Raw genomic sequence first — 17,734 nt, 5'->3', positions numbered from 1 at the left:
GTACAGATTTATGAAACAAATGGGGAAAGATCGGAATAAAACCAGAGCTCGTATCGGTTTAACGAACATGCACGCACTCCTCTGCCCGAATGATAGACATATAAACGGCTCGTATATAAAACATATCCATGCACTCGTCATGGAGAATCATATGCGTGGCCTCTGCATGTACCTCCAGGACTTGTTCCTCACAACATTGCACTTACAATACCCCACGGCCAGTCCGCCCATGCTAAGCGTGCGTGCTGCCGCACTTTAATTTGCACACAATCTTCTTCTCCTTCACACGACGGTTCTGGAACCAGATGGTGATCTGGCGTTCGCTTAGACCAGTGTTCGACGAGATGTTTCGTCGCTTGTCCTTGGTGATGAACTTGTACGTCGCATATTCCTTTTCCAGCTCCTTGAGTTGTGCCTTCGTGTAGGGCACGCGCTTTTTGCGTCCGCGGCGGAACGCGCCAACGTCCCCGTGATGTGCTCCGTCTGCACGGGAAGAGGAGCGTGGAGAAAGAATGTGAATGAGTGAACGATCGTTCGTTCGTTTCGTTATTCACAGCTCACAATGAAGCGGAGTCTTCCCCCCGGGAAGGTCCTCCACATATTCGAGGTCGTTATTATCACTTATGGAGCCCACGGATATGCCACGATGGGCTAATAGATTTAAACACCTTCTCCACACCTCGGGTTCATTCTATGCGCCATCTTAAATCACTATTTACATGTACCGGGGATGATCATTAAGTCCGTGGCCTGAAAGACAACGCCGATGGTACAATAACGACAATTCCTTTTCAAATAATTTAATCTTTTCACTGAAGATATTTAAATGTCCTTGAGAGAAAAAAAATCCTCCTTATCACAAGGCCACGGACTTATTGACGATCTCAAAACTCGTTGGTTTTACTAAAATTAAAATATTTGTTGTTAAACACATAAACATAAAAAGCGATAAAACCCGGGAAATCGTAAACAACGACTCGGAGCAGAAGAGAAAAGCGCAAAGCACTAATTACAGCGTTGATTCGTTTGTATAATAATTATAATACGAGTCGTATATTTTGTATACTGGTACAGTAGATATACTCATTAAACTTGTATATTTCACTGTACAGACTTAAAACAAATTATTTAATCACTGATTGGACATTTTTACAACATTATGCATCCGAAAATACCAATAAAAAGTAGACGAGGAAATTGCATCATGTTTCTGTAACATGTAGGCCCTACCTCGTGTGCACACCTTTGTACTTACTGTACTTCATGTACGCATGTATGTACTCTACCTCGTGTGCACACCTTTGTACTTACTGCACTTCATGTACGCATGTATGTACTCTACCTCGTGTGCACACCTTTGTACTTACTGTGCTTCATGTACGCATGTATGTAGTCTACCTCGTGTGCACACCTTTGTACTTACTGCACTTCATGTACGCATGTATGTACTCTACCTCGTGTGCACACCTTTGTACTTACTGTACTTCATGTACGCATGTATGTAGTCTACCTCGTGTGCACACCTTTGTACTTACTGTACTTCATGTACGCAAGTATGTACTCTACCGTACCTCGTGTGCACACCTTTGTACTTAATGTACTTCATGTACACACCTATGTACTGTACCTCGTGTAGGCTACACACCTATACACTCTACCTCGTCCGGACACCTCTGCTCTTACTGTACTGCATGTACGCATGTATGTACTCTACCTCGTGTGCACACCTTTGTACTTACTGCACTTGAGCTCCCTCAATATTTTACAAACTTCTACTTGAACTTCCTGCTTTGTCCTTTTCAGAAATGCACTCTCGTAGGTTCAAATTAATGGTTTACACGGCACCTATGCCATTTTGAACGGATTCAACCTGAAAGCAAGGCCGTTCTACATTCACATGTCCAGTCATGGTGAAGGGAAATCCAAGATGGCGGCGCCCACGAAGATGATGTCACGTGACTGAGTATCCAGCACCCTCCTCCCCCCACCCTGTGACACACTGTGACATTCCGGGAAAGATTCCGCACCCACAAAGCGTAAAGTATTTTGTGTACAGTACGCCCCTATGTAATGTAGGTCCTTACAATACCGGAAGGCCTACCGTAAAATTATGTCGAGTGAGTGACGGCCTTCCTCAATTCCCCTCTGCATTCTCAACCTACCGGTACCCACAATCCCTACCCTCATCCTCTATTTGGGCGTCTCCGGCTATTTTGGTCCTCGGCCCTGCTGTTGGCATTCCCCTCTCTCTCTGCTATTCCTTTTTCTCTGTTGTGTTCTGATCCGTTATGTGTTGTAGCTCTTCTACGAACCTGACTGTATACAAATTACAAGAACCCCAAAAAAATAACACAATGGCCATTGTTGTCCTTCCTGATAAAAGCTTCGAATCTTTCGTTTGTATTATAATCCAGTTCATGTTGTTAAATAGGATTATGTTAGTCGGCCTAGAACGACTTTAAGTCGGGAACCTTTCATTGGTACATGCTTTACAACGCGTAGACCGGTACACTGTACATACTGTACGAACGGGCGGGTCTCGTTTTACGTCGTGCAAACGAAACGGCTGTAAAAGTATTTAAAACACCGAATTCGGAACGTGTTCATGCTTGGTGCATTTGACGCAACGACATGCGGAATGACGTAATGACGTAATGACGTAACATGACTCAACATGACTCACGACTAGGATGGCACGTTGTCTTGGTAACTGCTCATTGAATGACAAACGGAACAATATGTCGCAGTTTAAGACCTCAAATGTACAGTGTACGGCGGTAAACGCACGTTGTACCTCATATACAGTATGGCGATAAAGTTGCTCGATGTATAGTGAGGTACAAGCCACACAGTGAATTGTAGTGGGCCTACTGTATTTGCATATGCTTTATGAAAACTGTACAGTTATTGAGAGGAGCTGTACAGTATTCGAAAATAACTGTACGGTTTACAACGTTGTACACGGTTACATGCTAGTATCTGTACGGTTTCGAATGTTATATACAGGTGCAAGCTGGTGGCTGAACGGTTTTTAAAAAATATTTATTTATTTTATGCACATCGTTGAGATTCGTAGATGAGCTAGAACACAGGACGGACCAGGGCGGAACAGAACAACCCTAGAACGACACTCGGTATAGAGCGCATACCTCCGCAAAGCTGAACAGTTTACGTTTTGTATCCCACTGATAGGCAGGATCTGGATTCGGACCCAAACCAAAATCGAATCGGCCTGTTCTTGGCACCGAACCAACTCATCCTCCAAGTTTCGGCATAATCAGTCGACAACTTTTTGAAATATCGTGCTATACCGTATATCGTTTTGGCCCCATCTCTCAATGGTGAAGAATCACTTTTTTAAAAAAACTCATATCCAGATATTCACCAGAATTGAATCAATTCTTCCTTGTCCCACACCCAACATGTCCAGCAAGTTTTGTCCAAATCCATCCACAACTTCTTGAGATATCGTGTTGCATATCATTTTGGCCTTATCTCTCAATGGTGAAGAATCAATTTTAAAATTTTTATTTTCCAGACCTTCACCAAGATCTAATCATATCATCCACGTCACACACCCAACCTGTCCACCAAATTTCATATGCATTCATCCACCAAATTTCATATGCATTCAGCCACCAAATTTCATTTCATTCATCCACCAAATTTCATATGCATTCATCCACCAAATTTCATATGCATTCAACCACCAAATTTCATTGCATTCATCCACCAAATTTCATATGCATTCATCCACCAAATTTCATATGCATTCATCCACCAAATTTCATATGCATTCATCCACCAAATTTCATATGCATTCATCCACCAAATTTCATTTCATTCATCCACCAAATTTCATATGCATTCATCCACCAAATTTCATATGCATTCATCCACCAAATTTCATTTCATTCATCCACCAAATTTCATATGCATTCATCCACCAAATTTCATATGCATTCAACCACCAAATTTCATTGCATTCATCCACCAAATTTCATATGCATTCATCCACCAAATTTCATATGCATTCATCCACCAAATTTCATATGCATTCATCCACCAAATTTCATATGCATTCATCCACCAAATTTCATTGCATTCATCCACCAAATTTCATATGCATTCATCCACCAAATTTCATATGCATTCATCCACCAAATTTCATAAGCATTCATCCACCAAATTTCATATGCATTCATCCACCAAATTTCATATGCATTCATCCACCAAATTTCATATGCATTCATCCACCAAATTTCATTTCATTCATCCACCAAATTTCATATGCATTCATCCACCAAATTTCATATGCATTCATCCACCAAATTTCATATGCATTCATCCACCAAATTTCATATGCATTCATCCACCAAATTTCATATGCATTCATCCACCAAATTTCATATGCATTCATCCACCAAATTTCATATGCATTCATCCACCAAATTTCATATGCATTCATCCACCAAATTTCATTGCATTCATCCACCAAATTTCATATGCATTCATCCACCAAATTTCATATGCATTCATCCACCAAATTTCATAAGCATTCATCCACCAAATTTCATATGCATTCATCCACCAAATTTCATATGCATTCATCCACCAAATTTCATATGCATTCACCCACCAAATTTCATATGCATTCATCCACCAAATTTCATCCAAATCCACCCACTTGAAGTATCCTGTTCACAGACAAACCGACAGGGGTGAAAACATAACCATTGCCCACCTCCTGTGGCGGAAATAAAGAACAGTAGAAATAAGGGGGGAGGTGAGGGACACACAAACAGGCCGGGTAGAGGGACAAAATAAAGGGTTACTTGCAATAATAAGGGACATGTGGAGGAATGAGAGTGTTGGAACCCATCTGTGGATCGGTCCCATCGGCCGATGGGTCTGACCCATCTGTGGATGCACGAGAAATGACAATGCAGACCCATCGGCCGATGGGACCGATCCACAGATGGGTTCCAACAAGAGCACTAGGAGGATACAGGGGGTGAACATGATTGATACAACTGCAAACTCTCGGTCACAGAAGTGTAAAGAAAGACTGGAAACTTGGAAATATATGGGCTTAGGCAGGGTAGTCACAAACTGCAATGATCATGGTTGTGATGGGGTATGACCTGGATTGGTGAACAGCGGTCTTGAAGGCCTGGAAAGAAGAATGAGATTGAAGAGAATGTGGAGGTCGTGCCACAGGTGGGGAAAAAGGAGTAACGAATGAGTGGAGGTGAGCCTTGATTCTGGATTTTGGGAGTTTCACAAGAAGGGGGTTGATGGTGGACCGCGTGCACGTTGTATAAATCTGGGGGGCGGGGGGTCAAGCACGGAAAGAGCACGAGGTGCAAGACCAGAAAGGAGGCGGTTGAACATAGAGAGACCACCTACTTGTGTGCTATGGCGAAGTGATAGGCCCATAGACTCAGCTGCATCATGGGAGATTCCAATGATTTTGAAGGCCTTGGTTTCCATGGTGTCAAGGTGGCGTTTGTAATAATATTGTAAAATGTATGGTTTTACTTTATAATAATCTGTACGGTTAATGGTGAGGTGTGCAGTTTATAATGTTATTTACAGCTACATGCTGCTGTCGGTACGATTTATCGTATTATTTGTGGATACATGATAGTAGCTGTACAGTAAATGATAATAGTCGTAGGGGTTCATCATCATTGCTGTTCGATTGGCATTCACTGTACGTTTTATTGTTAGCTGGATGATTCTTTATCGCTGTACGTTTTATTATTAGCTATACAAGTTATTATAGTTCTACGGTTTATGATTGCAGCTGTATGGTTTATGACCATAGCCATACAGTTTATGATTGTAGCTGTATGGTTTATGACCATAGCCATACAGTTTATGATTGTAGCTGTATGGTCTATGACCATAGCCATACAGTTTATGATTGTAGCTGTATGGTTTATGACCATAGCCATACAGTTTATGATAGTAGCTGTATGGTTTATGACCATAGCCATACAGTTTATGATTGTAGCTGTATGGTTTATGACCATAGCCATACAGTTTATGATTGTAGCTGTATGGTTTATGACCATAGCCATACAGTTTATGATTGTAGCTGTATGGTTTATGACCATCCTATACAGTTTATGATAGTAGCTGTATGGTTTATGACCATAGCCATACAGTTTATGATAGTAGCTGTATGGTCTATGACCATAGCCATACAGTTTATGATAGTAGCTGTATGGTTTATGACCATAGCCATACAGTTTATGATAGTAGCTGTATGGTTTATGACCATAGCCATACAGTTTATGATAGTAGCTGTATGGTTTATGACCATAGCCATACAGTTTATGATAGTAGCTGTATGGTCTATGACCATAGCCATACAGTTTATGATTGTAGCTGTATGGTTTATGACCATAGCCATACAGTTTATGATAGTAGCTGTATGGTTTATGACCATAGCCATACAGTTTATGATAGTAGCTGTATGGTTTATGACCATAGCCATACAGTTTATGATAGTAGCTGTATGGTTTATGACCATAGCCATACAGTTTATGATTGTAGCTGTATGGTTTATGACCATAGCCATACAGTTTATGATTGTAGCTGTATGGTCTATGACCATAGCCATACAGTTTATGATTGTAGCTGTATGGTTTATGACCATAGCCATACAGTTTATGATTGTAGCTGTATGGTTTATGACCATAGCCATACAGTTTATGATTGTAGCTGTATGGTTTATGACCATAGCCATACAGTTTATGATAGTAGCTGTATGGTTTATGACCATAGCCATACAGTTTATGATAGTAGCTGTATGGTTTATGACCATAGCCATACAGTTTATGATTGTAGCTGTATGGTTTATGACCATAGCCATACAGTTTATGATAGTAGCTGTATGGTTTATGACCATAGCCATACAGTTTATGATAGTAGCTGTATGATTTATGAGCATAGCCATACAGTTTATGATAGTATCTGTATGGTTTATGACCATAGCCATACAGTTTATGATAGTAGCCAGATGGTTTATGACCATAGCCATACAGTTTATGATAGTAGCCATATGGTTTCTTACAGTAGACGTATGGTTTATGATTGTAGCTGTATGGTTTATGACCATAACCATACAGTTTATGACAGTAGCCAGATGGTTTATGACCATAGCCATACAGTTTATGATCGTAGCTGTATGGTTTATGACCATAGCAATACAGTTTATGATAGTAGCTGTATGGTTTATGAGCATAGCCATACAGTTTATGATAGTAGCTGTATGGTTTATGAGCATAGCCATACAGTTTATGATAGTAGCTGTATGGTTTATGACCATAGCCATACAGTTTATGATAGTAGCTGTATGGTTTATGACCATAGCCATACAGTTTATGATAGTAGCTGTATGGTTTATGACCATAGCCATACAGTTTATGATAGTAGCCAGATGGTTTCTTACAGTAGTCGTATGGTTTATGATTGTAGTTGTGCCATTTATGTTTGTAAATGTATCATTTATATTTGTCATATAGTTTACATCAAACAAATGATTTATGATAGTACTTGTACGGTTTATGGTAGTAGCTGTATGGTTTATGACCATAGCCATACAGTTTATGATAGTAGCCAGATGGTTTCTTACAGTAGTCGTATGGTTTATGATTGTAGTTGTGCCATTTATGTTTGTAAATGTATCATTTATATTTGTCATATAGTTTACATCAAACAAATGATTTATGATAGTACTTGTACGGTTTATGGTAGTAGCTGTATGGTTTATTGTATTCCTTATAGCGGTACGCAGGGGCATCGAGAGCCAGCTCAGGCCCCGAGGCAAAAACCTCGGGGCCCTCACCCCCACTCTTTCTCTCTTTTATAACTTTTTAAGGAACTTTCTTTAATGAAAAACAAAAAACTTTTTAAAAACAAATGGTCACTTTTATTTAACCGTGTGATCAAAAATGAAGGAGATAGTGGGACGTTTGGACCGATCGAGTCAATTCGCACCCTCGACTAAAAAAAAAAAAAAAAAAAAATTCGCACCCTCTACTGTTGAACACTATTTCTCCATAAGATTGGCAAAAAAAAAAAACAAGTGAGAAGATGGTTAATATATTTTTTTGGACAAAAAGGACATAAACCCATTTCTTTGTAACGCACATTTCTGGTTCATAACCATTTTTTGTAAATTTCGAAACTACCGTTAACAGCGGTAAATGTTGTTTTGTTTCCGGCAAGGAAAGCAAAATCAGCTTCTGGGTTTAAATGTAACGATGAGAAAATGAGGATGAGCCGATGAGGAGTTTCACTGTACTGTTTAAAAAAAATTACAGGAGAGGCTCGGGCCCCTCAACGGACCCCAGACCCTGAGGCAGCGACCCCCTCTGACCCCCCCTCTCGACGCCCCTGACAGTACGATTAATGATGGCGTACGGTTTATGATTGCAGCTGTATGGCTTATGACCATAGCCCTACAAGTTATGATATTAGCTAGACAGTTTATTACAGTAGCTGTACGTTTTATGATAGTAGCCATACAGTTTATGATAGTAGCCAGGTGGTTTATGATTGTAGTAGTACCATTTATATTTATAACTGTATGGTTTATATTAGCCATGTAGTTTACATCAGCCGAATGGTTTATGATAGTACCTGTATGATTTATGACATAGCTGTGCCATTAATGTCTGTACCTGTACGATTTATATTTGCCATGTGGTTTGTATTAGTTGAACACTTCATTACAGTAGTTTGAGGGTCTATTACAGCCGTATAGTTTGTGATAGAAGGTACCACCGTTTATGTTCATAACTGCATGTTTTATATTTGCCAAAAGGTTTATTACATTAGCTCTAAAGTTTATGACAATAGTTGCATGGTTTATATTGTACGGTTTATATTACTGTACGGTTTATATCAGCTGTATGGTTTGTATTACTGTACGGTTTGTATTACTGGACGGTTTATATTAGCTGTATGGTTTATATTACTGTACGGTCTATATTAGCTGTATGGTTTATATTAGCTATATGGTTTATATTACTGTACGGTTTATATTACTGTATGGTTTCTATTATCTGTAAGGTTTATATTACTGTACGTTATATATCAGCTGTATGGTTTATATTACTGTACGGTTTATATTAGCTGTATGGTTTATATTACTGTACGGTTTATATTACTGGACGGTTTATATTAGCTGTATGGTTTATATTACTGTACGGTCTATATTAGCTGTATGGTTTATATTAGCTATATGGTTTATATTACTGTACGGTTTATATTACTGTATGGTTTCTATTATCTGTAAGGTTTATATTACTGTACGTTATATATCAGCTGTATGGTTTATATTACTGTACAGTTTATATTAGCTGTATGGTTTATATTAGCTGTACGGTTTATATTACTGTACGGTTTATAGAAGCTGTATGGTTCATAAAAGCTGACCGGGTTATATCACTGTATGGTTTATATTAGTTGTATGGTTTATATTAGCTGTATGGTTTATATTACTGTATGGTTTATATTGTTATGTCGGTGGGGTAGTGATATGTAGAGTCAGGTAGATTTGCATAAATTAACATGCTCCGGATGTCGGGTAAGAACCATCACCATGTAATAAGTTTTGTTTAGCCGAATGTCAGATTAAGGTGTATCTTCGTCCCCATTACGAGGAATGGGGGCATGTAAACTAGGTATCGGGATTATGTTAATTCCCCTGTTCATCAAACCTCAGTAATTTACATCCATTGTCCCTGATGGCACCGCACCAAATACAGCAGCGCAGGAAATGCCCGTTAATTAAACCACACCAAATAATAAAACTAACCGGAACCCAGATGATGCACTTGGGCTGATTACCCCGACTGGAAAGGACACATAGGACGAAAGATCCGTGAAGACCCACCCTGAGGAGCCGTGATTAGCCAGGGCTTCTGATTGGCAGAGAGAAGGGCAGAGCAAGAAGGCACCGACTGATTGGCAGGGAGAGGGGCGAGCAAGGAGCGGTGCGCTGATTGGTGGAGAGCTGGACGAGGTGGTGGTGGCCTGCGGGCATTGGTGGAGAAGCGCCGATGACGTCATGACCTGACATTAAAAGAACTCTCAGACGGACATTTTCCCTCTCTTGTTTTTTTTAACCTTCTACGACCTCTGGCTCCCTTGTTCTTCTCCCTCGCGCTCTTGTGCCTGTTCTCGTTCTGGACCTCGGGGACGATTGTGCTTGGACCGACCGTGTTCAGAGACACCATCGGAGATGTACAGAGGCTGCAGGAAGAGCCGCGGCCGGCACGGGAACAACGTGCCGGCCGCGGCAGAACGAGGCAGAATGCATGAAAGGCATGAAAGGGCAGAACGAGGCATGGTTCCCGCAAACGCGCGCGCTTCGCACGCAACGTAGCCAGCGCCCCAGACCCATTCGCAGACCCTGACGAGATCCCACCAGTGATCGGGGCTAAGTGCACACACATAATTTATTTTCCAGTTCTTCCATCCCTTTTGTCTGTGTTTGGTTCTGTGTGTGGGAGCTCTCCATATAGGAAATTTAGTTTATCGTCACGCTTTTCTTTGTCCCGGCATCCGTTTTAAGAAACCCTTTTGTTATTTTTCCTGTACATTTTAAATCCTGTTTCGTTTGGGTTGTTTTTGCAGGGTGAAGATGTCGGCGAGACCCATCCAGCTAAGTCGGTACTCTTCTTCTTCCTTGCGAATAATCCGCCATATAGTTGGATTCAAAATGCCTCCATTAATGCGCGTTTGCCTTCCGTGGTTCTTTCAGTGTTAATTGAGGGAACCACACGACAATATTTCTGCATGGTTTATTTTGGCTGTATGGTTTCTATTAGCTATATGGTTTATATAAGCGGTATGATTTGTATTACTGTACGGTTTATGTTAGCCGTACAGTTTATATTAGCTGTGCGGTTTACATTACTGTACGGTTTATATTATCTCTATGGTACATATTACTGTATGGTTTATATATGCTGTATGGTTTATATTAGTGTACGGTTTATATTACTGAATGGTTTATATTAGCTGTATGGTTTATATTAGCTGTACGGTTTATATTTCCTGTATGGTTTGTTATGCCATCTGTGCAGTTTATATTAGCTGTACGGTTTATATTACCTGTATGGTTTATTACTTGCAAAATCGAAGATTTTTCAAGTATATTGGTCGGTTGTGTTTGTGGTTCTGTCTGTCTGTTTGTTTGTCTTTGTCACCGGCCTACAGGTCACAATTTTCAACCGATCTTCACCAAACGTCACCAAATGGTAGAGTTGGTCAAAATCAAGAAGACTATTGTTTTTGGGGTCAATAGGTCAAAAGGTCAACATAGGCCAAAGGTCACCAAATTTGCTAAATTTCTAAAATCCTCAATTTTCATCCGATTGACTTGAAATTTGAAGACCACTTGCATATCTGGTCACTGAATTCAACCACCAAGTATTTTTGAGGTCAACATCGGCCAAATAGTCAACATAGGCCAAATTTCTAAAATCCTCAATTTTCATCCAATTGACTTGAAATTTGAGGAGGACTTGCATATCTGGTCACTGAATTCAACCACCAAGTATTCTTGAGGTCAACATCGGCCAAAAGGTCAACATAGGCCAAATTTCTAAAATCCTCAATTTTCATCCAATTGACTTGAAATTTGAAGAGGACTTGCATATCTGGTCACTGAATTCAACCACCAAGTATTTTTTAGGGCAACATAGGCTAAAAGGTCAACATAGGCCAAATTTCTAAAATCCTCAATTTTCATCCAATTGACTTGAAATTTGAAGAGGACTTGCATATCTGGTCACTGAATTCAACCACCAAGTATTTTTTTTAGGTCAACATCGGCCAAAAGGTCAACATAGGCCAAATTCCTACAATCCTCAATTTTCATCCGATTGACTTGAAAATTGAACAGCATTTGCATATCTGCTCACTGAATTCACCCACCAAGTATTTTTGAGGTCAACATAGGCCAAAATATCAACATAGGCCAAATTTCTAAAATCCTCAATTTTCATCCAATTGACTTGAAATTTGAAGAGGACATGCATATCTGGTCACTGAATTCAACCACCAAGTATTCTTGAGGTCAACATATGCCAAAAGGTCAACATGGGCCACATTTCTAAAATCACCAATTTTTATTTGATTGACTTGAACTTCCTAGAGGATTTATATATATGGTCACTGAATTCAACCACCATCTATTTTTGAGGTCAACATAGGCCAAATTTTTAATATCCTTAATTTTCATCCGATTGACTTGAAAATAGCATTTGCACATCGAGTCACTAAATAGGGAAACTAACTAGTTTTGAGGTCAAAAGGTCAAAGGTCAACTCAAGGTCAACCTTCCAAAATCATCATTTTTCATCTGAAAAATCATCAATTTTCATCCTGTTGACCAGAGCTTTGATCAAGATTGTAAATTTTAATCTTCATGAAATGGACAATTTGCTGTATCAATGGAATTTTTTTTTCTTGGAGAGGGGGGGGGGGGGTGCGTATTTTGCAAGTATCATGCTCCGCATGACGTCTTCTTGTTATGTTATCTGGACAGTTTATATTAGCAGTTCGGGTTATAGTAGCTGTACGGTTTATATTTCCTGTATGGTTTATTATGCAATCTGTGCAGTTTATATTAGCTGTACGGTTTATATTTCCTGTATGGTTTATTATGTTATCTGGACAGTTTATATTAGCAGTTCGGTTTATATTAGCTGTTTGCTTTATTACTTGCAAAATCGAAGATTTTTCAAGTATATTGGTCGGTTGTGTTTGTGGTTCTGTCTGTCTGTTTGTTTGTCTGTCTGTTTGTCTGTTTGTTTGTCACCGGCCTACAGGTCACAATTTTCAACCGATCTTCACAAAACTTCACCAAATGGTAGAATTGGTCAAAAGCAAGAAGGCTGTTGTTTTTGGGGTCAATAGGTCAAAAGGTCAACATAGGCCAAAGGTCACCAACTTTGCTAAATTCCTAAAATCCTCAATTTTCATCCGATTCACTTGAAATTTGAAGTGGACTTGCATATCTGGTCACTGAATTTAACGACCAAGTATTTTTAGGTCAACATATCCCAAAAGGTCAACATAGGCCAAATTTCTAAAATCCTCAATTTTCATCCGATTGACTTGAATATTGAACAGCATTTGCATATCTGCTCACTGAATTCAACCACCAAGTATTTTTGAGGTCAACATAGGCCAAATTTCTAAAATCCTCAATTTTCATCCAATTTACTTGAAATTTGAAGAGGACTTGCATATCTGGTCACTGAATTCAACCACCAAGTATTTTTGAGGTCAACATAGGCCAAAAGGTCAACATAGGCCAAAAGGTCAACATAGGCCAAATTTCTAAAATCCTCAATTTTCATCCAATTGACTTGAAATTTGAAGAGGACTTGCATATCTGGTCACTGAATTCAACCACCAAGTATTTTTGAGGTCAACATAGGCCAAAAGGTCAACATAGGCCAAGTTTCAAAAATCCTCAATTTTCATCCGATTGACTTGAAAATTGAACAGCATTTGCACATTGAGTCACTACATAGGGAAACCAACTATTTTTGAGGTCATAAGGTCAAAGGTCAACTCAAGGTCAACCTTCCAAAATCATCATTTTTCATCTGAAAAATCATCACTTTTCTTCCTATTGACCCGAGCTTTGCTCAAGATTGTCAATTTTAATCTTGATAAATTGGACAATTTGCTGTATCAATGGAATTTTTTTTCTTGGAGAGGGGGGGGGGCGTATTTTGCAAGTATTGTGCTCCACATGACGTCTTCTTGTTATATTATCTGTACAGTTAATATTAGCTGTACAGTTTATATTAGCTGTATGGTTTATATTACCTGTATGATTTATATAACTGTACAGTTTATGTTAGGTGTACAGTTTATATTAGCTGTATGGTTTATATTACTGTATGGTTTATTTTAGCTGTACGATTTATATTAGCTGTATGGTTTATATTACTGCACGGTTTATGTTAGCTGTACGGTTTTTATTAGCTGTACGGTTTATATTAGCTGTACGGTTTATTTTAGCGAGATGGTTTATATGACTGTACGGTTTATGTTACCTGTACGGTTTAAATTACCTGTATGCTTTATTATATTATCTGTACAGTTAATATTAGGTGTTTGGTTTATATTAGCTGCATGCTTTATTATATTATCTGTGCAGTTCATATTCGCTCTTCGGCTTATATTAGCTGTACGGTTTATATTACCTGTATGGTTTATTATGTTATATGTACAGTCTATATTAGGTGTTTGGTTTATATTATCTGTATAAAAAAAACCACCTTTCGAGGCCATTTTTCCCCGCAGAGCAGGGGTTGGCCTTTTACGGGCACCGTGGTCCCCTTTTTGAAGCAATGTTTTATGGCCGGATGCTCTTCCTGCCACCAACCCTGTTGGTCGCCTCTTGCAACACACAGGGAATTACCAGTGAACTGGTACTCAATTTGCCGACCTCGGAAGGATGACAGGCTGAGTCAACCCCCCTGGTGTTAATTCAGCGATCGACCGGGATTCGAACCCAGGATCCTCGGATCCCAAGCCGGCACCCTAACCGCTAAGCTAACACCAAACGAAACAACACCAAGCTATACAACACCAAGCTATACAATACCAACCGGCACCCTAACCGCTAAGCCAACACCAACACCCCTATCTGTATGCTTTATTATATTATCTCTACAGTCTATATTAGGTGTGCGGTATATATTCGCTGTACGGTTTATATTAGCTGTATGCTTTATTACATTATCTGTACAGTTCATATTATGTGTTCGGTTTATATTAGCTGTATGCTTTATTATATTATCTGTATAGTTAATATTATGTGTTCTGTTTATATTAGCTGTATGCTTTATTATATTATCTGTACAGTTCATATTCGGTGCTCGGTTTATATTAGCTGTATGCTTTATTATATTATCTGTACAGTTCATATTCGGTGCTCGGTTTATATTAGCTGTATGCTTTATTATCTTGTCTGTACAGTTCATATTCGGTGTTGGGTTTATATTAGCTGTATGCTTTATTATACTATCTGTACAGTCGATATTAGGTGTTTGGTTTATATAAGCTGTATGCTTTATTATATTATCTGTACAGTTAATATTCGGTGTTTGCTTTATATTAGCTGTATGCTTTATTATATTATCTGAACAGTTAATATTCGGTGTTCGGTTTATATTAGCTGTATGCTTTATTATATTATCTGTACAGTTAATATTCGGTGTTCGGTTTATATTATCTGTACAGTTAATATTCGGTGTTCGGTTTATATTAGCTGTATGCTTTATTATATTATCTGTACAGTTAATATTAGCTGTACGGTTTATATTACCTGAATGGTTTGTTATGTTATCTGGACAGTTTATATTAGCAATTCGGTTTATATTAGTTGTACGGTTTATATTAGCTGTATGCTTTATTATATTATCTGTACAGTTAATTTCAGCTGTACAGTTTATATTAACTGTACGCTTTGAATTAACTGTACAGTTTATATTACCTGTATGGTTTGTTATGTTATCTGTACAGTTTATATTAGCCGTTCGGTTTATATTAGCCTTATGCTTTATTACATTATCTGTACAGTTTATATTAGTACAGTTTATTTTAGCTGTATGGTTTATATTACCTGTATGGTTTATTATGTTATCTGTTCAGTTTATATTAGCTGTACGGTTTATATTACCTGTATGGTTTATTATGTTATCTGTTCAGTTTTTATTAGCTGTACGGTTTATATTACCTGTATGGTTTATTATGTTATCTGTACAGTTTATATTAGTACAGTTTATATTAGCTGGACGGTTTATATTACCTGTATGGTTTATTATGTTATCTGTACAGCTTATATTCGTACAGTTTATATTCGCTGTACGGTTTATATTACCTGTATGGTTTATTATGTTATCTGTACAGTTTATATTAGTACAGTTTATATTAGCTGTACGGTTTATATTACCTGTATGGTTTATTATGTTATCTGTTCAGTTTATATTAGCTGTACGGTTTATATTACCTGTATGGTTTATTATGTTATCTGTTCAGTTTATATTAGCTGTATGGTTTATATTACTTGTGTGGTTTGTTATGTTATCTGTTCAGTTTATATTAGCTGTATGGTTTATATTACCTGTATGGTTTATTATGTTATCTGTTCAGTTTATATTAGCTGTACGGTTTTTATTACCTGTATGGTTTATTATATCATCTGAACAGTTGATATTTGCCGAAAGGTTCATTACAGCTATAGCTGTACTGTGTATGATATCGCAGAGGTATAGTTTACGACATTACCTAAGCCAAAGGTTTATAAGCCAAATATAATAATATTTATATATAAATAATATTTTCTATTTAATATGATATTTAATAATATAATATACTTAATAATATGATAATATAATATATAATAATATAATATATAATAATATAATATTTAAATAATATTTATATATTTATATAATAGTTTCTGGATGCTTTATGATGGTAAATGAAGGGTCTATGGTTTTCTAAAGCACACAAATCGATAATTGCACTGTGTATGCTGTGTATAAGAGCACACAGTGCACAACTGTACCGCTGGGTAACGTTTGGCAGTGCGACGGAAAAAACACGGGTTGGGCATTCGGCCTTGGGATCGCTTTGATCTTGGCGAGTCCCGAGAACACCCAGAGACAGGATCATACCGGGTAACGTTCCCTTCCAAAGGTGCGCTTGCTCCTTGACGCAGCAGACCTGCCCGCTCCATCCACCACCGATGGACCAAGGCTGGTACGGGTCATGGCGTGCGTCCGAGTGCGAAGTGGTGATTGCCCCTCCGTGTGTCATTACTGGAACATCTAGGTATCCCGCAGGTACCGGCTGGTACGCGCCTCCGTGCGCCGGGTAAAACGCGAGCTCTTTTGACCTCGCGGTGTAGTCTTCGGGCGCACCGAACCCGGACACGTCCTGCATGTACTTGTCCAGCGCGTAGTTGCCAAAGCCGGGACCTGACCCCGCGCACGTCTTCAGCGCACCTTGCTGCACCGGCGATACTCGGCAGCTGTAGTAGCCGCTCCCGAACGGGTACCCGTAGCCCTGCAGGGCACTCAAGGCAGAGGGTCCTTGCATTCCCGAGCACGGAGGACATTGCTTTAGGCCATCGGTCATGCTCTGGGCCACGACCTCGGGTGACGAGAACAAGGGTGCAGCCGCGCCCCCAAGGGTCGAATGCAAATGACGACCTGGAGCCGCACTCGCCGCCAGGTTCGCGACTCCAAGTCCCTCCACGGGACGTGCTCCTTTGCCGAACTCATCGGGCAAACAAGAACCATCGTACACAAACATGGCCGACGGTTCCCACGGTTTTGGCGGCAGCCGAGCTGCCGCACACTCACGAAAAAGTTCAGATCTGATACATCCACTAAGATGCAACACAATTCCGAGGGATGACGCGTCGCGCCATGCTTTTTACCAGCGTCTCCACGCACCCATTGGACTCTCGTGGTCACGTGTTTATGGAACGGAGATGCCCAAATCCTTTCCTCCACCCCTCCCTTTCTGCCCAAATCATTTTCCTGCGTCTCCATCCGCGAGTGGCGTCCGTCTGGATATTGTGCACCCAGAGGCTGTGCGTGCGCGGGCGGAGGCTCGAACTTGTGATTATAAGCAGTTTCCATACACTTTGTCCCAGCATTAAGGTTCTGAAAAG

At 39.4% G+C, this 17,734-nt stretch overlaps 1 protein-coding gene across 1 annotated transcript; it reads right to left on the bottom strand.

The window, feature by feature from the left end:
• Window positions 1–232: 232 nt before the first annotated feature.
• LOC137430775 (homeobox protein Hox-A13-like) lies at window positions 233–17,370 on the bottom strand. The gene is made up of 2 exons (XM_068121548.2): window positions 16,731–17,370; window positions 233–483 (listed from the first exon to the last, which is right to left on the bottom strand). The coding sequence occupies exons 1-2, from the start codon at window positions 17,368–17,370 to the stop codon at window positions 233–235; spliced, it is 891 nt and encodes a 296-aa protein (XP_067977649.2).
• Between the last annotated feature and the right edge of the window lie 364 nt (window positions 17,371–17,734).

Source organism: Myxine glutinosa, chromosome 7, assembly GCF_964187855.1.
Source record: "Myxine glutinosa chromosome 7, kmMyxGlut1.1, whole genome shotgun sequence".
Taxonomy (NCBI): Eukaryota; Metazoa; Chordata; class Myxini; order Myxiniformes; family Myxinidae; genus Myxine; species Myxine glutinosa.
The sequence above is the reverse complement of the archived record's forward strand: the minus strand, read 5'-3'. Positions and strand labels throughout refer to the sequence as shown.

Bases quoted from the DNA above. Each gene is read 5' to 3' on its own strand.
- LOC137430775 (XM_068121548.2), bottom strand. From the start codon at position 17,370: ATGTTTGTGTACGATGGTTCTTGTTTGCCCGATGAGTTCGGCAAAGGA. The intron at 484-16,730 runs GTATGATCCTGT...CTTCCCGTGCAG, and splicing joins TTGGAAGGGAACGTTACCCG to ACGGAGCACATCACGGGGAC.